Below are 26,590 nucleotides of genomic sequence, written 5' to 3'. Positions count from 1 at the left end.
TTTTTTTGGATGCTATTGTAAAAGGAATTTTTTCCCTTATTTCTCTTTCTGTCTGTCTGTTATTTGTGTATAGAAAGGCTATTGATTTTTGGGTATTCACCTTGTATCCAGATACCCTACTGAATTTGTCAATTAAGTCTAGAAGTTTTTTGGTGGAGTTTTCTAGATCTTCAATGTAGAGTATCATATCATCAGCAAATAATGATAGTTTAACTTCTTCCGTTCGTGTCTTTATTGCTTTAATTTCTTTCTCTTGTCTAATTGCTGTGGCTAATGGTTCCAGAACTATATTGAAGAGAAGTGGTGATAATGGGCATCCTTGTCTTGTTCCTGATTTTAACATGAAGGTTTTCAGTTTTTGGCCATTCAATATGATGTTGGCTGATGGTTTTTCATAGATAGCCCTTATTAAATTGAGGTATAGACCATCTACTCCAATTTTTTGCAGGGTTTTTATCATGAATGGGTGTTGAATTTTATCAAATGCTTTTTCTGCATCTATTGAGAGGATCATATGGTTTTTGTCCTTGACTTTGCTAATATAATGTATTACATTTATTGACTTTCGTATGTTGAACCACCCTTGCATCTCTGGAATAAATCCGACTTGGTCATGATGGATGATCTTCTTAATAATCCTCTGTATTCTGTTTGCTAGTATCTTATTAAGGATTTTTGCATCTATATTCATTAAGGAGATTGGTCTGTAGTTCTCCTTTTTGGTTGTATCTTTCTCTGGTTTGGGAATCAGAGTGATACTTGCTTCCAGGAATGAATTTGGAAGTATAGCTTCTCTTTCAATTTCATTGAAAAGTTTGAAGAGTAATGGTAGTAGTTCTTCTCTAAATGTCTTGTAAAATTCAGCAGTGAATCCATCAGGGCCTGGGCTTTTCTTTGTTGGTAAGTTTTTAATTACATTTTCAATTTCACTGATTGTGATTGGGGTGTTTAAAATGTTTTTATCTTCTTCGTTCAACTTTGGTAATTCATAAGTATCTAGAAATCTGTCCATTTCTTCTGTGTTTTCCATTTTATTAGAGTACAGGTTCTCAAAGTAGGTGTTCATGATCCTCTGGATTTCTTTCGGATCTGTTGTGACTTCGCCTTTTTCATTCCTAATTGCATGGATCTGAGCCTTTTCTTTCCTTTTTTTGATAAGATTAGCTAAGGGTTTGTCAATTTTATTTATTCTTTCAAAAAACCAGCTCTTTGTTTCATTTATTTTTTGTATCGTTTTCTTAATTTCAATTGCATTGATTTCTGCTCGGATCTTTATAATTTCCTCTCTTGTTCGAGCTTTGGGTTTTTCTTGCTCTTGTTTTTCTAGGAGTCTAAGTTTCATCGTTAAGTTGTTTATTTGAGCCCGCTCTGTTTTCCTAGTGTGGGCATTCAATGTTATGAATTTTCCACGTAGAACTGCTTTCATTGTGTCCCAAAGATTCCTGTATGTTGTATTGGCATTCTCATTTATTTGTAAAAACTGTCTAATTTCTTCTTTAATTTCCTCTGTAATCCATTGATTGTTTAGGAGAGTGTTGTTCAGTTTCCATGTGCTTGTGAAGTTTCTATAGTTTCTTGTGCTATTGATGTCTAGTTTGATTGCACTATGATCTGATAATAAACAGGGGATGACTTCAATTTTTTTGCATTTATTTAGACCTGTTTTGTGAGCCAGTATGTGGTCTATTTTGGAGAATGATCCATGTGCAGCCGAAAAGAATGTATATTCTGGTTTTTGGGGGTGGAATACTCTATAAACATCTATTAAGTCCATGTGTTCCAAAGCTTGGTTCAGTTCTATTATTTCATTGTTGATTTTCTGCCTAGTAGATCTGTCAATTTGTGATAGTGGGGTATTTAAATCCCCCACTACAATTGTATTAGTGCTTATTTGGTTTTTCATGTTACTTAATATTTGTTTTATATAGTTGGGGGCATTTGTATTTGGTGCATATATGTTTATGATTGTCAGCTCTTCCTCTTGAATTGTTCCCTTTACAAGGATGTAGTGTCCTTCTTTGTCTCTCTTAATGAGTTTTGGTTTGAAATTTACTTTATCTGAGAATAAGATTGCTATCCCTCTTTTTTTCTGGACTCCTGACGCATGGAGAATTGTTTTCCATCCTTTCACTTTCAGTCTATGGACTTCCTTTTGCACTAGGTGTGTTTCTTGTATACAACATATTGTTGGATTTTGCTTCTTAATCCATTCTGCCAATCTGTTTCTCTTGATTGGTGAATTGAGGCCATTAACATTGATGGTTACAATTGATATATTTTGACTTATTCTTGTCATGTTGTTGTCCTTTTGTTGACTCTTTTTACTTTTTCTCCCATCTCCTTTTAGTTTCTTGCCTTGCCTATTTGATTTGGTCTGTTGGGCCTCATGTTATTGTGAACTTCGTTGTCCTGTTCTAGGATATTGTTTAGAATTCCTTGCAGTGCTGGTTTGGTGTTCATGAAATTTCTCAGGTGCTCTTTGTCATGGAAGTATCTTATTTCCCCATCTGTTTTGTAGAAAAACTATTTTTAAGCTATTAAAAAAAACCAATTTAAGTCACTTCACAAATTAGTTCCTAGATTAAAAACTATTATCTTGGGAGTTAGCTCAGTGATTCCACTACCTGACTCAAAAGCACAAGGTCCTGAGTTCAATCCCTGGTAGCAAAACAAACAAACAAACAAAAAAGTATTAACTATGCTTTCAGGAACTGAACTAGCAGCATGTGAAATCTCATGATCACCACCATCATCATCCATGAAATCACATCTGATAGTACTGTAATTTATATACAAAGTAAAATATCAACAAGAAAGTATTTTCACAGTGAAACTCAAATTGTTTGCATTTGTTTCTTTCTTGTGGTATGATCCAGAAGTTTTCATCTATGATACAATTTGCAAAATTACAGATAGTGAATGATAGTAGCATATGGTACTTTTTTACTGTTATTAGTCTATGTGTTTCTATGTACATATCTGTGGGTATAAAGAAAGAGAGTGGGTGGTTGTTTTTGAGCTGTACTGCCTACAATACTGACTTTTTACAAAATCTTTTCCGTATGAGGTTAGCTTACAAATTAACTTCTTGCCTGAGATTTCCACCCTGTACATATACACGCACAGGCATATAAAACTGAAACAGAAGTTTGGTGGAACAGTACTTTCATTTACCATATGCAATATACCCTATCATCTTTTCTAGTTTACTTCATTTAAAGAAGAAATGCTGGTAATGACTTACATACACATTGATCCGAGACCCCTACTAATACTGTTCTCTGCAGGTTAAAAAGGAGTGGTCTGGGCTGGGGATTTAGCTCAATGGTTCGGTGGCCTGCCTTGCAAGTGCAAGGAACCGAGTTCGATCCCCGGTACCAAAAAAAAAAAAAAAAAAAAAAAGCAGTGGTCTGTGCTAGGTACCAAACTGATGTTAATATTACTTACATGCATTATATATAATTGTAGATTTTGACTCAGCCCTTTAAAGTGGAGCCATTCTACCAAGTTCTGGGCAATATGAAATTCTGGTTCTCCAAAACAGAAGCCTGGAACCTTTGCGTGTTGGGTGGTCAGGTGTTGGAACAGGGAGCAGCCAGCACCTAGTTCCTACACTTGTACTTTTCCACTCTTCTTTCATTACATTTATTTCATATTATATTTTTTATCTTTGCTATACATAATAAAACACACAATCATTCACTGCCTACTGCTACTCCAGATTAACCTAATTCATTAGCAATGAGCACTTAAAATGGGTTTCATAAATCTTTGCCCACTTAAATGCACAGAACAAGGAGACAACACCTCTCACAAAGAAACACTTAGGAGGAAAGTTGTCCCTAAGTGGAAATCAGTTCTGGAAAATCCATACTCACTGCTTCACTAACACCTGATGTAATGCTGCCTGTTAAGGTTTCCAGAAGAAAAGGAAAAGCAGGCCAGAGTCCTAATACTGCTGCCTGGACAGTCCGAACAGAACAAAGGCAGTTATGTTAGGATCTCAGAGTTAAGTGAACAGACAGCAGCAGAATCTAAGCTTCAGAGCACCCACATATTATCAAATCATTTTTCTAAAACAGAAAATAAAATGTAGGGAGCAGATAATAAAAAATCTGAAATTTCCGTTTCTTTATAAAGACAACTTGGGATCTTTCTTTCTCTTCTCTGACATAATCTCAAAACAGTATTCTCTGCCCAGTTTAAAAATGAGGGCACAGTGCAAAAGGAATGAATGAAGAGGAAGGCTGGATTCATTTAAGATCAGAACCAGGCAATGATAGCTTGCTTTTCTATGCTGTGTTCAGGAGGGCAGAAGTACCCACCCACCTGTTCATGGCAGAGGGTAACAGCATCCCCTGGGCTCTCCCCAGGAGTCCAGTAGTTTTTTCCAGCTACATGAGAATGTCCAAATTAAGATATCATCAAACTTTTAGAAGACTTCCACCACAAGCAAACTAAGAAAAGTCCAATCCTGTTTACTCCTGCCTGGATATGCTTTAAAAAGGTAATGTGTAAATTATACTAGGACCAGACTTTATAAAATCTTGAATGGGCTGGCTATCTCACTCAGCTCTCTCCAGAAATCCACACTGAACCTCTACCTGCACTGCAGACTTTAACTGTATCTTTATTATCCTTATTGTAAACTCCAATCTTACTTTGTAAAAACAGCTAATATCAACATTTTCCAGGTAGGCACAAGGAAAGGTTAAGTGATTACTCCAAGGTCACAGAGAAGGAGGCATTACAGTTATAAAATAAGGTCTGCCTGACAACCTTTTTGGGAGCTAAGTCAAAGAGAAATGGTAGTGTGGGATGCCATTTAATGTCACTGTACTGGGGGTACTTGATATGCACTTATATTGAGGCTTTTATAAAAACTTACCTTTGCTGAGAAGAGTACAGCGAAACCTTAGTACTGAACTGCTTTGAAATTCATTAAATTTTGTATTCAATGCATTTTGATGTGAAAATTCTGTGCTGGTATTCTTCATTTGCTTGGTCCTTGGTGTCAATTGCCTCATGACTTGTGACCCTTTCCAGCCAAAACAATTTGTTTGATAATCATCATTGTGACTCTTGGAACTAATTAACAAGTACCAAGGTACTTAAGTACCACTGTATACTTAAGTCATGACTATTAAAAACTTTCCAATAAAACACTACCACAAGTTTTGGCTCAAGGACCTGAGTGCAAAATAGTAAAACTGACATGTCCGTTCCTTCTTTCCTTTTCCTCCCTTCCTCCCTTTTTTCTTTCCTTCCTTCCTTCTATGAATACCAACAGCATAGCATCACTATGCAGGAATGAGAATGCTACTAGAAAATATTTCAGGCAACCTGTTTTCCTTTAGATCTTCTTAATATTTGATATTTTAATTTCACCGAAAAGTTAACACTTTTTATTGTGGCATTTCTACATTGGAAGGAAAGAACAAATCTCCCCCACCAGCCTTCAAGCCCCTTGAGGAGAATGGGTCATGCCCTGACTGGTCATTCCACCCACCAGCCCAGAGTGAGACCAAGAGCTCCTGTGTCTGGTGAAGAACACAGACTCACACACTAGAAACTGCCTCAATTGTTGCAGTGATCAAAAATGCTGTACACTGAACAGCTCCACGGTGCAAGGAATTGGGTGAAGTCAGCAAGGAGCTATATGATGATACTGCCTAGGTATTTTACAAAAGATTCTGACATCTGGAGAGAAAGGCATTAATTGTATCATTTTTCCTAGCTGAAATGGTTACTTTCACTGGAAATTTTTATATTTCCTTCCAGATGGAAGCATCTCTGAAGAATTTCCAACTTCCAGTACAGATGGACATTTAAAATTTCTTGTGTAAGACTTCAAGACATCAGGGACACTAGATAAATTATGATTGATAGTGAGAATTATAATTCAGAAAAAAAATTGAGTTCTAATAATCTTACTTATTGCCTTTGGATATATGGTATGTGTGGGTGTCTGTCTTTTCAAAACAGATTAATCAGAATCACTGTAAGCCTTCAAGAAGACACAATCACTTTGGGACCCTCCTGCCTTTGGTAATGGCCACATCTGTTTGGGCAGTTGTTGCTCATTCTTGCCAGGAATCGCTTTATTAGACTTGAAATTGAAAAATGACACCTTCACTCCAGTCCTTTTAATTGATTTTTAACCTCAGAGAAGTGTGAGAGAGTTTTTTAGAGGACTAACTTCTTAGTAGAGTCATCTGAGTGGTTGGATAAATTCTTTCAGATGAATCACAACACCCTTACCCTCTTCCAACACAGTCTAAAAAAAATTAAAAAGCTATTTCTTGAAATGCACCGCATGTCTATAAAATATCAAGTTAATAAGTAAAGCTATCCTAATATAATTCATGTGATAGGTTTCTGTCAGGAAATTTCAGATTTATAGTTTATATAGTAAGTACAACACGATATTCATGTTCTATTCCAAAATAAAATAAAATATAAATGCAGAGAAAGCAGAAAGTGGTTATATCAGTCTCTTGTGGCTGCTGTAACAAGTTACTACAAACTGGGTAGCTTAAAACAACAAATTATTCTCTCCCTGTAAGTGTGTCAGACTTCTGAAATCAAGGTGTTGGCCAGTCAAAGCTCTAGGGGAGAATCTTTCTTGCCTCTCCCAAGTTGTGAGGGCTCCTGCCAGTCCTTGACCTGTGGCAACAGAATCCCATCCTCTCTCTCACTTCACATGGCTTTGTGCCTATTTTACTCTTTTCAAAAGAGCACAGTTACTGAATTTAGGGCTCAACTTAAATTCAGTCCTACTTCACCTCAAGAGTCTTAATTAATTATACCTGCAATGACCCTATTTCTAAAAAAGGTCACATTCTGAGGTTCCGGTTAGATAAGGATTGTTGGTGCACATTAGTCAATCTGCTATAGCATCTTTCTGTAAAAGGATATTTTGACTCTCCTAACCCACTTTTAAAAATCTCAGCTGCATAATTAGAAGGCATGTAAAAATTATTTTTACATAAGAATCCACTAAGTTATAATACCAATCAATTCTCTAACTACACTTGGATCCAATAAAAAACATGGGTTATCATGTCCAATCTCTCATAGAGTAAAATTTTTCTCTATAACAGAGCAATTGAGGCTGCAGGTTAATTTTTTTAAGTGTAAATGGCACATTAGATAACAGCAGATGACCCAATTTACTTTAAAAATATTTTAAATCTATACAACATGGAACAAGTCTAGTCTCCCCTTCTCTTTTCCAAATTTAATTCTTTAATGATAACTATAACTCCCTGATGGTACTCCTATATGAAGCCAATACAGCAATGAGGGTTGAAAGGAGGGATCTGAAATCAGACTGAGTTCAGATGCCACCGTAGCCACTTGCTATACAGCCTTTGGCATGTTATTTAATAGCTCTCAGCCTCATCTCTTCCAATGTGATGTGAAGAGGACCATACCACCTACGCCAATGTAGCTCAGTTGTTTTGAGACAAGCCAATGATTGCTGAACCCTCAAGAATATGTCAAGCTTAATAGCAAGTGATTAATTCAGAGTTACCTACACCTTTGCCCATTTTTTTCTCAATGCCTCTCTAAAGATGGCATGCAGAGCTCAACTTAAAATTGACCTACAGATAAAGCTCCTCAATACCTACAGAATAACATCTCAAAAGCTACAGCCAGTTTCTCATTCCCCCTCCCCTCTCACTCTCAAGCTCCCTTGCACAGCCAGAGGAGGGGGAAGGGCAAACAAAAGAAACCTGCAGGGGTTGGGGGATGGTACTAAAGGTAAAGCTGGCAGAGCTGTCCCTGAAAAGCAGGCCTGTTCAAAACTGTCATAGTTCCTGGACTTCTTCATTTGGTTTAGTTCTACCAACTGAGATTCTAACTACACACACATTTGAGTTAGACACCCCCACCCCGCAATCCCAAATCTTCCAGGATATGTCTGCCATCACCTAAGACAGGGGAGATAAGCATCAGGAAGGGACTTTAAAGATGTACATGTGGTCCTTTAGTGGTGCTTCACTTACGTAGTTTTCAAACTCGGGGAGGAAAGATGCAAAAGGCCACCCAATTTTTATCTTTTATTATGATTATAAGAAGAAAGGAAGATATTCTCTTTCTCTGTCTAATATATTGTAGAGCAAACCTTTGCTCACAAGAGATCCACAAGTTAAGCTGGCAATATCAGCTCTAAAAGTCTATTCAGACGCTAGGTTTCTGACCAACGTGGGAATCTAACCCCCACTGATACTTCAATAGGAAAACGTGATTGCCAAACCAACAAATAGAATGTCTCCAGAAAAGGGAAAAAAATGTAGCCTGACTTCATAAGAATAGAGAATTTTTGGACTAGAACTTGTCTGTGTGGTAGGATGATTTTATTAAAAGTCCAAACGTAACTTTATTAATGTAGGTAGACCTATAGATAAATCTAAACTTAAATCAGTTTGTTGGTTAATAGTCATCTGTGGTCAAATCACCTACAATGATCTGAATGTTTATCCCCTTCCCACACGTATGTTGAAGGTCTTACTCCCAAAGTGCTAAAAATATTAGGAAGTGGTACTCCTGGGAGGTAGTTTATGAGTGAGGAACCCTCATGGATGCATTTAGTGCCTTTAGAAAACAGAGACTCTGGAGAGAGTTCAGTAGATCTCTGTCCATTATATGAAGATACTACAGTTGGCAGTTTCACCCTGAAAGAAGGCCCTTATTAAAACCTACTAGGCTGGCACATGATCTCAGCATCCCACTTCCAGAACTATGAGAAATAAACTCTCGCTGTGGGTTGGCCAGCCATCTAATCTGTACTGTTCAAACAGCCCAAACTAAAATACCAACTACCTAGGTCTTTTCATAAACTGAATTATGTTAACTTTCCCCTGGTATCTGTCACTGAAAGTTTTGACTATTATTCCTATTAAACCCCTCCACCTTTTTTTTGTTGTTGTTAAATTAGGCCTATCTTCCAGTATGCTGGTATTTTTTTAAACTAATTTTTATTCTGTGTAGATCATCATTCTTCTTGGATAGGTGTCATTTGAAGAATTGTCAAGAATATTTTCTACATGGTGTACATGTTGCTGTTTTCAACAAATTTGATCACAAGATATTCACTGTCTGTTTCTCAAATCTGAAGACAGTTCCCAAGTCTCCTGGCTGCTTTCCCTGCTAGCTATTCAACAAACAATGTACTATATGGTTGCTGGTGCAGAAGTTACCAATTTCAAAATATCTGTAATAGCTGTCACAAATGGGGATGGTACGGTTATTACAAGGAGGAAAAGACTGAGGCAAGTTGTATTACATTATAGCAATTATCCTTTTTATCTTAATGCTTCTTTGTACAGTCTTCCCTTAGGAGGGATGAATAAGAATTAGGTAAATCTCTGCCTTTTAGCAAGAGCTTTTAATCACAAAATGTTGTTTTAAAACACTCATGTTGTTAGCAACAAGACAAACAGTAATGAGTTTTACTGGCAAGTCTTCTGAATAGAGGCTAAATAAGTAGAGGCAGTAGGAGGATTGTGAGTTGTTTTCTGGTTGCCTCACTGGACAGTCGGCAAGCTCTGAAGTGAGGGATCCTCTGCAATGGCATGAGCCCCGGGATCTCTCCTTTTTTAGCTGCCAGTAGCAGTCTGGCCCACTCTGAGCATACAGCAGAGAGGATGAGAAAAAGGATCAACAAATAAAAGGGCAACTCACTATCACCACAGTATTTGGGCTTTGAGGTGATCAGGAATCTTTCCTCCCTGCTGTATCTTCCCCAAAGACATACAGATCCTCCCACCCCATAACATCCTCCACCCATCAGCCCCACCAGGTGGTTACTTGAAAAGTTATGTGTCAAATACTTGACAGGGAAAAGGAAGAAAAATCCTTTATCCTATCCTCAGAGATTCTTCTGGCCTTGAGGTTTACAGCTGGCCCTGGCACCTAAGCTAGTTCCATACATCTGCAGATTGACTCCTGAAACCATTTGCTACAGAAATTCAGAATCGCCCTACTGCATAAGTCCAGCTACACTAGGACTCTGGCCAACCAAGCTTCCGAGGGACATGTGCAGTTAGTTTTTCTAGCGTCAGCCTTAAAGAGGAGTATCCCAGTTTTTTGTTTTTTTTTTAATCCAATGTTGCCTCAATTACTCATTCACTACGGAGCACCCATTTAAATTTCCTGCCTCCAATACCTCTGGACTTAAAAGATCACTGCTTTATATGACAATGCATTCTTTAACACTGAAAGATTCACACATACAGAGCAATCACATTGTGGAGTATTTTACCAGCGGCCTTCAAACTACTATGAGCTTCTAAGTCTCTTGCAGAGCTTAAAATGGCCCCCATAATGTTGCGGATTCTTTCTGTGGAGGGACACAATAATTTATATTTTTAGCTGAGGTTAGTGGTGCACACCACTAAACCCAGCCACTCAGCAGGCTGAGGCAGAAGGGTTGAAAGTTCAAGGCCAGACTGGGAAACTTAGTGAGAACGTGTCTCAAAATAAAGTTTTAAAAAGCACTCAGTTGGGTAAAGAGGGTGTAATTCCATTTTTAATGAGCACCAGGAGATTTTGATGCAGGTAGTCTTGAGACCACACTTTAGAAAATACAGTACAGTAAAATGGTAGAACAAGGCAGCATGTCATTGAAATTCTGAGACCCTGGTGTCCCTTCTACATGAAAGGCCCACTCCAATTTCTACATTAAATCTGGGTTTTTAGGGTACTCAGGCCCTGTGTCTGTCCCTGGCAAAGCAGCTGTTATATTGTCCTTGGCTCCCACATAGTCTGTCTTCCAACTCTTCCAGTTGACACTTGACCTCTTCACTAGCCAGCAGAAAAAGTCATCTCCGGGTTCTAAAACTGTACACTCTCTGGCCACACCCTTCAGATCCTCTTTTGAACCAGCTGATTCAAGCAATTTCTGCTTCCCTGAGCTGACATTTCTAACCAACCCTCATTCATATGTGAGACGTTTCTCTGCTTCTCACTAATGGACATACGGAGAGTTCAATATCCAGCTCAAGGTTAACAACTCCACTGGGTACAAACAAATATAACCCGGTCTTCTGGGATAGTTTCCCCTGGGAGAGGCCTTCCTAATAGCGCTCCTGCAGTTACAAGACCTTTCTGCTCCAATTCAGACAGAGCTCATATGCTCATTTCCCAAATTATCTCAATGTGACCATGGCAAAAATTTCAGATTTGGAAAACTGAACAACCTCAATTTGGGCAGAAAGTGCATAGCTTCTAGAGGTGCATTCCCTGAAACAGCACTGCTAGGCACTGATACATTCTTGCTGAAATAATGACTGGTAAGTATGCCTCATTTCACACATTAGATGTGATTGTGAAAAATTAAACCTCAGCAAATCCATGTTTTAAATACAATGGAAACTATGAGAATAAAATCACTAAATATTATACCCCCAAATATGCGTGAAATACATGAACATTATGTTACCAACAAAGAAAATAGGATCCAATTTTCAAAGGTACTCTGTGATGAGAAATACACCCAAACAAAAGGTTAAAGAACAACTGGACAATGAAGCAACAGTTGTAGGAATTCAATTTTAAAGAGAAATGCCTAAGTTGTTTATTTTTTAAATCAATGACATCTAAGATGTGTTCTTCATATTCTGCAACAACAAAAGTTGAAAGGAAGACAAGTTCTTTTTTAAAAAAGTGAAGGTTGAGAATAACAAAAGTAAGGCACCTGTCATTGAATACATGTACCTCTTTACATTCTTGCATAGGACAAAGGAAATGCAAAATTTAATACCACTCTATATTCTTACAAAACTACAGCTTCTAAATAGCTTTCTGAAAAAACTTACAAATGGGCATGAATCTTGCTGTTATGTAGGACTTTCCTAATAGATACAGGAACTCATTCCCACTCCTCTGAGGTAACTGTATGCCTTTAATGTATAGTGCTACAACTCATTCCCTTCTCAATACAAAGGGCATGACTGCTTTTCAACTACACCCACACACACCTACTATCTGAGAAGTAATGGATGGAAACCAACACAGAACTCTGTTCTAACACAGTAAATTGCCACACTGAAGAAAAGGAAGATCACAGAGATCATCTTCCTGGAAGAGGCAGAACTTGAATTTCAACTTAACGACAACTGGGATATGACCTTCAATGTTGGAGGATAGACATGTAAGGCCATTCTGAATAGCCTAACAAAAACTTGGAGGAAAGAAGGAAACATTTCAAGAACCAAGGAAGGACCTTGCAACTGGACATGGGCAAGAAGAGAGGAGTTCTCAAGGTCCTTGAAGGCTGTGATTAAAGTGGCTGTTTCCAGAACATGTGATTAGACTACTTTTGTAAGGATATATCTTCTACTCTGAAAAACAAAATCAACTACAAAGCAGAAAATTTCTTTATGCATTATATACCACTGGGTCCATGAGTATAATACTTCTGCTATGAAAGATAATGTAACCATGAATAGTCCTTTAGTATTCTGTCTTTATTTTGGGCCTATCAAAATACCTAACTAAGTTTTGCTTAAAGTGAGTATTGTAGATTTCTGATACCAGGTTGTTATAAGGAAAATTATGTTCTCTCAAGACAGACTAGAGTTCTAACACATAGGGTCTTGGAATGTGACCTTATTTGGAAACAGATTCTTTACAAAGGTAATCAAACTAAAATGAGGCTGTAATCCAATATGACTGGGGCACATATAAAGAGGAGAAATTCTGGGCACAGAAATAGGCACATAGTGAAAATGTCATGAGGAAGCTGGAATTATGTTGGCACAAGTCAAATAACTCCCAGAAGCCAGAAGAGCAACCCAGAGCAGACCTTTCCCTAGGGAAATATGGTGCATTCAATGTCTTGATCTTGGAATTCTCACCACCAGAACTGTGAGAAGATAAGCTTCTATTCTTCAGGAAACTGTGGAAATTTATTATAGCAGCCTTGGCAAACTAACACAGGTGCTTCAGTAGTCTGCTCAGACCAGGGTGTTTTGATAACTATGTGAGACACAAATCTTGCATATACATATTATATTATCCTTCCTTCCTATCTATCTTTTTATATACTGACTGTAGCTGGCTTTTTGCATAGTTTTATTGCAACACAGCCATATCCGTGTATCATCAATGGTCACTTTCCAGTTGAGCTGCAAAGGTGGCACTAAGTAACTATGGCAGAGACCATACAGCCTACAAAGGCTAAGACATTTACTATGTGATCCTGCACAGAATGTTTTGCTGACCACAGTTAAAAATAGTTCACAAAGTGCATGAGCATTTCCTCTGTAAACCTTTACTGATTGATCCTTTATTGTCAATAATCCCAACTTCACAAGTACATATTATTTTCCTAATCTTACTTTATACATTTGACTCCATGAAAAGAAGTAGAGCCTCTTGAGTATGAAAGATCTTATCTGCCTTTGTCTCTTAATGCTCCTAGTCTTTCTGCATAATTTTTAAAGAACTAAAGCCAAATTTAGCAATGAATTGATGGCAAGAACAAGGAAGATATACTTTCTTTTCTTCTTTACTCCACCTCACTGCCCTGGTAAATAGTTTAATTGTCACTGAAAGGGAGGGTGACACTAAGATGACAGCCAGCACAAAGCAGTCAGCTGAGGATGAATCTTGTTTGTATACTGAATCAAATCAAATGGACCAGGAAGAAAAACCATCTAAATTCAGGTCAATTGGAATATGATAGCTAGAGGTTAGATATATCCTTATTATATACTTTTTAAGTATTTGAGTATCATGGCATTAATTTTTATATTATGTAGTTATTTATATACCCTTCCATAGCCCCTATTCAACTGAACAATTGATAGCATTAATTTGTTATTTCTTTCAGGAGCTAAAATACTGCTCGACCCACAGTGGACTCTAAAATACTGGCTTAATGAATGATAATCTGAGTTAGATTTGTTTGAAAAAGCCCCAAATGCAATGACATAGGGGACACATGGGTTCTAGGCTTACCTGCAAATATGCTATGTAAGGTGAAAACATCTTCATCTCCAAAATGAGCCCGGGGAAAGGCTGATCCCTTTAATATTCATTAGTCACTAAAGTACCATCTGTTCTTCTGATAGCACATGACAAAACAGACATTCCTTCAGATCACCTCATCCCAAACAGTAATACCCCATCACTGGTAGATACATTTAAGGTTAAAATTTTAGTTTGCTGACAAGAAAAACAATCAGAAAGGGTCTTCCACTGACACTCAACACTTCCATTTAGGCTACACAACAAATAACCTTTAAAAGAGATTTTAAAATGTGACAAGAGAACAATTAGTGTCTGAAATAACTCAATCATAAGATAGGGCAATAAAGTGATCGTTGATTTCTCAAGAATACACAGTGGTATGGTCTGAATGGGCCTTCTATGCAGTAGGCTTATGGAGTTCTAACTCTGGTCTCTTCTACATAGGAACTTTCACAGAGTAAACTGCATGCTGTAACAAGTCAGGCAGGAAGGGGCTAATAATATGGAAATGTGCCTCCCCAGAGCCAATTACATGAAAAAGACAAAATGAATTTACAGTGCAGAGAGTGTTCATTAATAAATAATTAGAATGTGTGGATTTTTCAGATATTTTCTGATATTTTAAACTAGACTTCTCATCAGTTTTCTTGATGCTTTAAGAAGCCAGAAAACAGGTGGGAAAACTGATCTTAACATAGGAGAAAATGAAAAGCATAAAAGAAAGTTGAAATATATCAGTTCATTTGGTCTGAAGATAACAATCAGCACACTACTGCCAAAGATCTAGTCAATTCAGATAATGATTGGGGAAAAAATTCATGAAGACAAATTTGCAGCCCACTCAATGATATTTTCTAAAAAGGTATGCCCTCTAAAGTTCATCAGAATAGTGCTGGTACAAAGATGTGGCACATTTTGGAAAGCAAAGATGCTGAAGGTAAGCTGGCGCAGGGCTGAATGGTTTTAAGTCAAGAGATGGAACACATCGTCAATTTCTTTGGATTTTAATTCTTTCTGGGTAAATTAAAGGGGCTGGATCAGGTAATCTCTAATATCCCTTCCAACTCTAAAATGCAAAAGTCAAGTATTCCCCAAACTGTTCTATGAATATAGTGACTATTCTAAGACTAAGTGGTTCCATGACCAAATATTCTAGGAAAATGACATACACAAGTTTGAAAAATGCCTTTACTGCAGGACTTCAAGGACTTTATTGCTAATTTGTCCTGTTATTTTCCTAGCTAACACTACATACTATATTATATAGTGTTTCCCAAGTTTCTTCGAACATGGAAAATTTTAATTCCTGAAACACCTTCAACATTTAACAGAATCTAATAATGTTAGTGAACACATCTTGAGAAAAGCAGCTTTAAACAGCAAACTTTATGCATTTAAAATGATTTGCTGAAAGATGTAAAACCCTTGCCTAGCAACTTACAGCATCCATTTCAGAAACCTTCTAACACAGCCACAGTGCTACATGTCATGCTACAACAAGTTATCTTGCATTAACTCGGTTAACCTTTCAGGCTGGGAAGTCAAGAGCAGATAGGAGAATCATTTGTTTTCCCAACGAGAACTGAATTTCACCTTTAGGTCTTTCTCATCATCAAGTATATTTTCTGTTAATGAATACAATTATCAATTTCGACCAATAGTACAGCTACAGGATTTCCTTGACCCATCCTCGTGGCCTATCTTCCAACCCTCTTTTGTGTAAACTGACCTGTGAGGAGACATCTCAAGGAAGGAGAGAAGCCAGAGTAGCTATGTCAGATAGTGTGTGTCAAGTTCTGTCACATCTATGACTTCACTTAATCATCTCAATAACATTAAAAAACTATTATCCTTCGTTTTCCCCAGGTAAAATTAAGACCCACAAGGTTTAAGAAATGTGCTCAAAGTCACAGAACTAAAAATATATTGTTGAGACACACCCACAGCCACTATTTTGTCTTTCAAATGTTTCAAAATGGTTTGATAAGTTAAATTTGGGTTACAGTTCAGGTGAAAAAAAATAACATTGCATTTTGGTGGGTGATTCATGGTTGAATCCTCAAATGAGATTTGATTTACACAAACATTAAAACAATAAGTTAGGGAGACATAATTCACACAAAAACTGTATCTTGATCATTACAACCAGCTGAGTGCAAAGGTGCTGCCAGATACATATGCATTACCTCATTTAACCATCCCAACTACTTCACATGACGAGTGTGTGTGTGTGTGTGTGTGTGTGTGTGTGTGTGTGTGTGTTCTGCAGTGCTGAAGTTCAAAATTGAACAGGTAAAGAGTCTTGGAACTACTCTGTCTCAAGATTTTTCCTCAAGTTGACAAAAACCTTTTTTTCTTACCTCTCTCCAAAGGACTTTTTTCTTTTATATGCAATAGGTATCCTTTTATTTACCCAGAACTGTCCTAATTTATTTCTTTTTTTTTTTTCTCATTGAATTTATTGGTACATTTTAGGTATACAGTACAGTTACATTCAGCATTGGGATCTTGTACCTTTACATGACAGGTGTTGGTTCTCATTTTTCCCCTCCTCCCTTCCCTATTTATAAATGATAAAATGGAAATAAGGACTTTTTTCTTTGTATCTTATCAGAAACTCCAGTTTCTCCCTGTTCTGAAAGTCCATTATCTCTTTCGATTTGACTTCTCTCCTTAGCCCTCATAAAAATGCTCTCGATGTTCACACCAATTTTATCATCTTACCAATGCCAAACTCCATATAAATTGATTATCTCAATCCCTACCCTAATGAAGATATAACATTTATTGCTAAAGAATGACCAAACTATCCTGCTGACTCAGACTGCAAGCTCTTGCTACAGTCTAGTCATCCTCACCAACTTCCTAAGAATTACTCAGCCTTTTGTCACATTCCTTAAGTTGGATTCCCAGCTTTGTCATCTGTTCAGAAGGCCTAACCTCTTTTACTCAAATGTCAGTTCTCAAAAGGTCTGCATTTCACTGATCTTCCTCCTCCTTATCAATGATGTAACCCATTTTCTCCTTCTGGTATCAGGGACAGGAAACTCTCCGGGGATCCCTTTCCGGTAACACTAACCCCACCTAATCTTTCTCAAAAGTAAAACCTATCTCTAAGTATACTTTTCCCCGCCTAGTGCCTTACAACTAGTCTGATGCCAAAACAGCCTTGTCTCTAGGCTGTCACCCTCAAATCAGCAGTCTTTTCTTTGGGTGTCTGACTTTCCAAAAGGCATACTCTCTTCACTCATCTACTCTTTAAACCCCTTGGAATGTGTTTCCTCCCAATCCACTTTCCAGCTCCACCACATAACATGGGACTCCATTGAAATTCTTGTTTCAAAAGCATACAAAGACTTCCCAATGGATATTACCAATCGTCTTTCACTGGGCCTTTGTCTTTCTTGACCTCCAGGCGATCTTAACAGAGCTGACCACTTCTCCAAGAAAGAGTTGTGCCTTGACTTCCTTGAGTCATTTCTGCTTCTTACTTTTTCCAGGCTCATTCTACAACTTCAAAGTACAGAATCTGTATTCCCCAAGGCCTGAGTTTTCTTTTCTTGACAGCCTTTCTCCCTGGAATGCTGTCATCTATGCACAATGTTTCTCTCTCAAGAGCTCCATCATCTTGCTAAAACTTTCTGCCTGGGATGGAAGAATGGGGAAAATTAATCATTGTCTTCTTATTGTGATAGGGTGAATAGGAGGATCCTTTCACCACTCTTCCTGTGCAACTGCCATATTCCTGTCCAGGTGTAAGATGATTTAACCTAAACAGTGCACCTGTTGTGCTATACATATTACAGATTATTATAGTTACAGGTAAAATGTTACCCAGAAAGAGATTTGCTGTACGCATATTATACTCTAAAGAATGTCAGGATCCAGGACAAATGAAAAAAATTCACGTATCTGAATGAAGCAGCTTCCACAATACCTTCAAAGCAATCCCAAGAAAGCAGTGAAGAAATGTTTAAAACCCATCTTACAGATTAAGAGTGGGGAGCTACAATGGTTCTCACTGAGAACATGAGGAGACAATAGACAATTCTTCCTTACAAGAAACTGACAAGGACACTGCAGGACACTGCAGTCCTAGTGTGTAGACACTGAGTACAAGCACAATTTAGCAATCACTACCCATTTTAATGTCTAAAAAATGTAGACAATCTCTAACAGAAATGCTGTTTTTTTCCTCATCACTGAGCCCAGCAAGCAAGGTTATACTAACTTTTCATTTTCTCAGTCATTTAAGACAAGAATCCTAGGTTCTTTTCTCAAAATCCTTCCCTTCCCAATCAGTAAGTCACCAACCAAATTGTGTCAATTCTTTCTGCACAATGACTCTGATCCACTTAATACATCCATGCCATCATTAGTCCATTTTGATCTTTATATTTTACCATGTGATAAACACATGTTAGCAAGCTTGATCCTACAGTCCTCTGCTCCCAATCTTCACTGTACCACATCCAATTAATGAGGATTGCTCATTATTCTCCTAATAAAGTTCATGTATTTTCTATCTTCAAAGCTACTGTGGTAATATTCTTCTGTCTGAAATGTCACCTTCCATTGTGCAATGAACATCCCATCCCAAGTTAAAAGTGTTGGCATCATCTTCAAGTCTTCCACATGAAGTCACAAAATCTTTGGCAGACACATCGTTTGGTAAATTAATAAAAGCCATGGACATGTACACCTAAGAAACAGCTAATGTAGGCAACATTTTACATACAATTTTAGAGCCTTCATACACTCAAGTATGAGATTTAGTTGTTATGTTCTATCTATAATTAAATACCTTCTTTTGGTTCCTTGCCATCTCTCAGCTGTTTTAACAGCTATCTCAGTGCTTTCTTGGCCAGCCTCTTGTCCCTTCATGCCACCTCTTTGTTTCCTAAGGACTCCTGTGAGTTTCAAAAACACTTAACTTATGCAAGACACTGAAAAACTATTTAACACAATGTTTCAGAGTTTCAGTTCAACTTCCAGTTAAACAAAAGAACTAATTTGTACTCTTGGTGTTAGTTTGATACACTTGACCTATAAAATGGAGAGTACAAAGTAGAAACAAAGTAGGCTCTAGAATGTTTCAATATGCAGAGTTGGTTTAATGATAAGTGGTCTTCCTACCAGGTGATTTATAGGCAGTTCTACAAAGAGGAGAAAGAGAAAGAACAAAGGAAGGATGTGCTTGACAATGGAACTGATATGAAGAAATAATGGAATGAAAGAATCTGAATCAATGCAAAACGAGGTTAAATACTTGCTCCCCCAACCTACATAGCACCAAAAAAATGTATCTTAAAGACTTTTGTCAGTTGATGCTCAAGAACTGAATAAAGTAATGCTGCTTTCTTCCCTCACTCAACCGTACCTCCACCTCCTCCCTTCTTTTGCCCTCAAGTCTTGTGGTCTCTGCAGAATACACCTGAATTCCCTGGCATAGAGACATTCCCACCTTTAATAACCAAGTTCAGTTACTTCAACTAGGTCATTCATTACAGGACTCAGTTGCTAAATGAGGAATTGTATATAGTATGTACATTACAATATTAAGAATAAAGAGGGGCCGGGGATTTAGCTCAGCGGTTCGATGGCCTGTCTTGCAAGCTCAAGGACCCAAGTTCAGTCCTCAGTACCCCCCACCAAAAAAAAAGAATAAAGAAATGGCCAAAGGAAACACCAACTTAATGGACTTTTTTATCTGTATAACTCTTACATGTAATACTGTAATGCATAATAGAACATAAAACTATAATACTGTATACAGTGAAATCCATACATAGTTACACTACTATATAAACAAGGTATACTGTACCAAAAAAGGCATTTAGGCTCTATAAACAAGATATACAAAACTGTACAAGAGAAAAAAAGAGGGGTCATGAGTCTAAGCAGAAGGTCCTAAGTCCAAACAGTCATGAAACAGGCAAGTTATTAAAAGAGGAATATCTGTATTTAAATGCAGCTAAGTCAAATGAAATATGCAAGTACAATAATTCTTCAATATTTAGAGTAGCTACCCTCTTGAAAAGTAATCCAATATGACATTTCAATTATATAGCTACACTTCTTCCTTACTGGCTCATTTATATAAATTTGTGCAAAAATGTTTTTGTAAAATAGTTCAGAGGCCATGTTTAAAGCATTAAATTGGTGCTTTTAAAATGTTTTTAAAGAGTTTAGAAGTTTAAAGTAGGTATAAAAATAGAAAAAAATAAAGTTATTCTATGTAAAACGTATCAGAAATTTCTCATAAGGTGGAACAGGAATATGAAGGAAGTAAAAATAATATAAAAATCACAAAAACAGGAAGGGATCACACCTCAAAACTCAGGCATGTAAAAAAGTACTGCTTTTATGACTCATATTTTATTTTTTGAGATAAAGGCTTGTCCAGCCTGGCATCAAATTCCTGGGGTCCAAGGATTCTCTTGCCTCAACCTCCCAAGTGGCTGGAACTACAGGTATGCCCCACCCTACCCAGCTCCATGCTACTGAAGAGCTTTTCTACATGAAGTAATCCTCTGGGGTTTCACCACAAGTTTTAGATTTTAAAGATAAGAAATGTTCCAGATTATTTTCACATTGTCCCTTTCTTGATAACCAAAGAACTATATGCCCATTGTAGGGAGAAAGCTCATTGTAGGGAGAAAGCGGGACTGGAAAATTAAAAAAAAAAAAGTGCAAAGGACCTAGAAAAGTGGTCACTCAGAATTCTACAACACAGGAAACTACTTGTAAATATTTCAGCATAATTCCCAGTTTTTTGAAGTTACATTTTAAAGAACGTATTATAAGCACAATTAATACAAACAAAACAACCTTTCCCAATTTACAGTACATTGTTTTGAAATCTCCTATGTTTAAGTAAACAAACATACAGGCCAGGGATTTAGCTCAGCAGTTCCACCATTGCAAGCACAAGGTCCTGAGCAATCCCCGGTACCAAAATAACTAAACAAATAAACAAACTAACATACATAATGTGTTAAATAAAAGTTGTAACGATTCATTAATTTAATCTAGAATTCCATTTTCCTATTTCATTTTTTACCTCATCTGAACTCCAGAAAAAGCTTTCCTTCTTGTCTGCAGTATGTGTAGCCCAAAGTGTACACCAAGCATTCGGAATGTGTTTCACAACCACCAAACACCTCCAGATGTCAAGGATCAAAAAAGTTTATTTTTCAGAGTAATGTAAAAATGGCATCTTTGAAAAATCAAACATACAAGTAAGACAAAGGAAGGAATTCAGGAAACAAGCATAAATGTACTAACAAATCTGTCACTTTTCAAGCAATTTAAATTGGCAGCATTTTTCATGGCCAAGAATGGTCAATGCTCTTTCTACCCTTTGCATTCATGTGCTTGGATTAAATATGGAAGATTGAAGGGCTTTTCTTCTCTAAAGAGAAGGCAAACTGTGTAATGAGAACACAATCCATGAATAGCTATTTAAAAGCGATGGGATCCACTCTTATAAGTATTTTTGGTCCCTTTCTTTTCTTTTTCTTTTTTTTTTTAAATATAGTTGAGAACTTCATCTTCAACCTCAAGGTCTTTAACCTTTTTGAGGCTATCCACATTTCTAAACAGACTCCTTTCTTAGAGGCTGTAAACAGGGCCCATTCTTCTTAGGAGACTGTGTCAAGGTCTCCTAGGACCACACAGTGTCTCCTAGGACCACCTGCTGTTGCTTGCTCTGTGGGGACATTAATAATAACAACACCTCAGAAGGATTAACAACAACCACCCCAGAAGTGTGCACTATTATCTTACTTAGCAGAAACTGTGGCTTAGGAAGGTTAAGTGAAAATGTATGCAAATATAGAGCCAGAACTTAAGCCAGAATCTTTCAATCAGGTTAAGTGTAGAAGAAAGCATGGAGCACATGGCTTAAAAAGATAAAGAGCTAAGTCTGTCTTATTGTCGGGGTTTATGGAATATGCTAAGAGGCAAACATTTAAGTGGAAAAAGTGGACACAGCCTGCTTTGTAATCATACCTTTGTAATAGCTACTTTTAAAAAGTGAATTGCTTTCCCTGAGAAAGGGTTGCTGGATTTAGCAATACAAATTCACAGCATGACAAAATATTTGGGATACTTATATCAAAAAATTATTCACTGTTTATCTGAAATTCAAATTTTCTGAGTCCGGTTTGTTATATGACAACCCTAGTGTGGAGCCCTTTTAAAAACAAACAAAAAACATTAATAAATTACGAAGTTACAATTCCCAAAGCCGAAATCTGGGATGCCCTGTGCACCACATGTCTGTGGGAGGCCAAGAAAAGGGAAGTGCACTGCAGCTACAGCTGCTCTTAACCGTGCTTCCTTCTCTTTTTCCTGGTAGCAGAAACAGCCCTTGACCCCAGAGACCTGGCTTTTACCAAGCAGGCCATTTAATTTCACTGCCCATTTAATTTCCAAGCCCCTCTCTACTTTAATGAATGTCTTAAAGATTAAATATAATTGATGTTGCAAGAGGATACGACATATATGCTTAAAATATTTATTTTTTGGCTGAATACTTAAAACATATATTCTCACAAATTTGGAGACTTTAATCTTTCTCTCCTATCATCAAGAGTGTTCAAGAATAAAATAACTGCCAATGTAGGTGGGCTCATGTGTTTGCAACCTAAAGTGAACTATGGAAAATATATCGAGATGCCAAAAGGCAGAAAGTGTGCAATTACTGGTGACGAGCTGTGCATTTTTCAAGTCTATGGGTAGATGTTTAAAACCCAGTCCTTGACTAATAAGTATTATTGAGCCAAAAACATACAGAGATAGTATAACATAAAAATGGGATAACACCTTATTCATACCAATTTAATTTTCTACTTCCCCGTAAACCTCCACTGTCTGGCTTAAATATATTTACCTTAACATGAAAAACAACAAATTGGAATTGGCTCAGACTGGGTTCATTTTATATTTTCCATGCATAACTTTAATATTCAAACTATAACAAAACCCAATCTACTAAACATGAATTGCTGTGAACAGAAACTGCTTGAAGAGGATTAATCAACAGCTTTGTATGTCATCCTCTAAACAAGGCCAAACACTGAATCACTATTGAATTCCTCACGTGCAGCTACACCCAGTTAATCCTCAAGAAAGCAGAAAACTATGTAAATCTACTTAAACTGAGGAAGTAAGTACTTCACTCATCAAAAGTAGCATTTATCAAGTACTACGATTAAAAGGCATGACCATTACACACACACACACACACACACACACACACACACACGACAATCCTTACATTCATTCTGATACCTCTAAAAGCCCACTGCAAACCACTAGGACGACACACTACTTAGCAAAAAGAAGGCTTTGCTACATTCCATAATTTGCAAAAAGCAAACTACATAGCACCACTGAGTCAACTGTCTCAAGGAAACAGTTCCAAAATGGAGACAGAAACAGCTAACAAAAGAATTAAAGACAAAAGAAAAATGGAAATGTCCATTTTCTAATACTTAAAGGCCTTTTGAGTATGGAGTACTTTTCTTTTAATATACTAAAATATTTTCAAACTACAGAAGTCTTGATAAATGGCTTCCATTCTGGTTTTGTGGGTGCTGTTTTCAAATAATCAGATAATGAATATCATATATCTCAAAGTCACAATCAGTAGAAACAGGACACAGATGATTTCTGTGTCCTGCTGAGAGTCCTGAACCAACAAACTTTACGGAGATTCTGAATGCTGGGTTACCGCTCCACTCAAAAGCATCTCACTTCAGCCTGAGCTGAGGAGGTGTGTATCTGATATGCTCACAGGCCTGTGATGCAGGAAAATCCTGTTTATCCTAGATGACTCTGGAGATCAGTGTTCCCTGATGCTCCAGCTATGCCACATGGGGGCAAGAAGGGGGTTCAAACCACCCACCTTTGCTTCTGACTGAAACTGGCTGACTCCTACATATGCAAAATGTAAAAAAAAAGTTTAAGACTTTTACAATCTTGTAGTAAAGCAAGATTTTCATAACAGTGCCTCTTCCATACACTATGAATTCACCATCCAGGTGACTTGTTTATTTCATCTTTCACCTTCTACTTCACAACTTCCACCCCCCCTCCAAAGAAAGGTGGGAAGAATCCCTAACCTGAACTTCTGAGACTCAGAAAGGCAATGAGTAAAGATGCAGAGACCCTCTCCATGAGTTTCTACTGCGATGTGCATGGACAGTTACAGTGTGAGAGTTTTCAGGGCCTGATGTCCAGGATCCAAATCCTAGCTCTGCATTGTGGGTGGTATCAACTCTAAACAGGTTAGTTAGTCCACATCTCAGTGTTAATGGTAAAACGGAGACACTAATAACTACCTATCTTATCATAGGATTGTCAAAATGAGGAAATCAGTTAATCCACATAAAGCATTTATACACCAACCTGTAGGTGGTAACTATCATCTATGTAGAATAGAAGTGATTCTGGCCCATTGTATTTTTTCCAAAGGTGATTTTAAAGTATTCTTTACATTCAATTTTTTTCCTCGAGCAAACTATCTGAAATCAGCTCCAACCTCTGATTATATACTTCTAGATTAAAACCAGGCAGTGTTACATATCTAAAAATCACGATTCTTTAATCAAAATGAACAAACTAATATGAACTAAAAGGTGCAGGCTTAACATCACAAAGTCTTATAAAAGGCATTAATTAGACTTCCCATTTAGGCTAAGCCAGAATGAGATCACAAAGTCACTCATGGTAACCAGGTTCCTGCTCTGGAAGTGTGCTTTTTCAGTGAATGGCTAAATACTAACAAAAGAAACCTTTGACTCAAATACCACTGGTACCCGGGGTCTTGTGTCTGTATAATGCCTACACATTCATTTCTTTCTTTGCCTATAGAAAAAAGAAAGTCTGTTTGTTTTTCTGATTCAGTCAGCCCTTTTAGTCTTTGAATCTAAGGAGAGCCCAGTGAAAAGAGAGCATCTTATCAGCGTGCTCCAGCCAGCGGGCTGTCCCCCCTCCACACACAAAACCTCCAGCCCTCCAAGCAAAGGCCTCGCCCTTGGAGTCTTTTCCCGTTTCAGAGCTGACACCCTGCTGGGTTTTGACAACAAATAAATGAATACACAAGGCCCTAACCTAATTAGCCATCTTTTCAGGTGGAGTGAGGTGGGTTGGGGAGGAGTGGAGAGAATATTGGAAATTGGCTGCACTTATCAAGTTGATGAAGGCACTTATTTTAAATTAAGCCACATGAAGTGAGTTTAGCGGTGCCTGCCTTATGAATCTTGACAATTTTGCCATACACTTCAGACAAGTCACCGATGCAGATTATATTTTTTTTTAATTAAAAAGTACTTCTTAACCAAGATAAGAAGACTTCCACCTAAGGGTACATAGACCAGGTTGTGTTTACGGCCTTAGGAAAAGTTAGCACATAAAAGAACCAAACACTGGAAAACAGAAAACATTACTTTTTGACACTGCCAAAACGTTTGCAGACAGATAAGATTTACGTTAGCACATACTGAAAGAAAAAAAAATCCCACGACTTTAAGAATAAGAATTCAAGTTAGTGAATAATCGTGTGAGCACCTACAAGAAAGCCATCCGGCAACACTGTCACTGTCATGATTTTAATAAAGCCACATATGCATGCAGGGAGGGCTCAGTTCGTCGGTATAATTATTGGGATAATAACTTAATTGATTTGTCTCAGTGGCTAAGGATGTAGTCAAGAGATTTATTACGGAGGGAAAATATCTGCAATCCTGTTTTTGTTTTCTCAACAAGCATTTTGCCACTGACCTCTAAATCAGTTTAACCTTTTCTAAACAGACCTGCACATTTTTTACATAATTTAAAGCTAGGTTTTGTTATTCTTGCTGCAGACTCTGTGAGATTTATCACAACATGGCTTCAGTAACCTCCTTTTAAAAACAGAGATGAAAAACAAAACAAAAGGCCACAACTATAAGCTCCTGGCCCCACTCCTTTTCCTGGCAGGGGATTTTGATCTAACCACTAAAGTGCCTTTGGAGTTCAATCTGTTAAAAAATGTATGAAACACTATTAAAATAGGAAAAGGCATGTGTATGACTCAGGCTTATCCCAGTATCTCTGCAACTAGGATGTCTCAGGATTTCCCGTGCTTCGGAAAACTGAAAACCTTGAGAAAGTGACAGTAGAAGTTCCTGTTTCTTTCTCTTTCTTTTTTTTTTTTTTTTTACAAGTTTCTTTTTCAGTTCAGTGCTCATTTTCTCCAAAACCTTCTTCTTACCCTTCATGATCTGCACTTTCTTTTCAACTTCATTATTACTCTGCACATTCTTGTCACCTTTATTAACTCTCTGCACTTTTCTTTTTGCCACTATGATTGCTCTGCACTTTCTTTAGGGCTACGCTGGATTGAATAATACTGTACAATACTGTATGAGCTAAAAATCACACAAAAAATCTTGACAAGGGAAGCCATGACCATGTATCAAACACACACACACACGCACGTCTTCCGGGTTTCCTACAAATCAGACAGGTTCTTTGAGGTTCCAAGTGAAGACCGCACACCCTTGTCACGACTTTTCCGTACTCCTCCACACACAAAGGTTTCCGGGGAAAAAGCCAA

General features: G+C 37.5%; 1 protein-coding gene across 5 annotated transcripts in view; it reads right to left on the bottom strand.

Annotated features, from left to right (window-relative positions):
- The window catches only part of Rbms1 (RNA binding motif single stranded interacting protein 1), a 216,717-nt gene that overhangs the window by 95,759 nt on the left and 94,368 nt on the right, over positions 1-26,590 (bottom strand). The window contains exon 1 of one of the 5 annotated variants that reach the window (XM_010606820.3): positions 17,358-17,506. The exons of 3 other annotated variants lie outside the window; for them this stretch is intronic. In XM_010606820.3, the coding sequence (XP_010605122.1) occupies positions 17,358-17,489 (132 nt within the window). In that variant the 5' untranslated portion in view covers positions 17,490-17,506. Of the gene's footprint in view, positions 1-17,357; positions 17,507-26,590 lie in introns of those variants that run through there. One more of the 5 variants, XM_010606821.3, reaches the window with a different exon arrangement.

The sequence above is a fragment of the Fukomys damarensis genome, unplaced genomic scaffold (genome assembly GCF_012274545.1).
Source record: "Fukomys damarensis isolate Sample0158 unplaced genomic scaffold, DMR_v1.0_HiC HiC_scaffold_26, whole genome shotgun sequence".
In the NCBI taxonomy this organism is placed as follows: domain Eukaryota; kingdom Metazoa; phylum Chordata; class Mammalia; order Rodentia; family Bathyergidae; genus Fukomys; species Fukomys damarensis.
The sequence above is the reverse complement of the archived record's forward strand: the minus strand, read 5'-3'. Positions and strand labels throughout refer to the sequence as shown.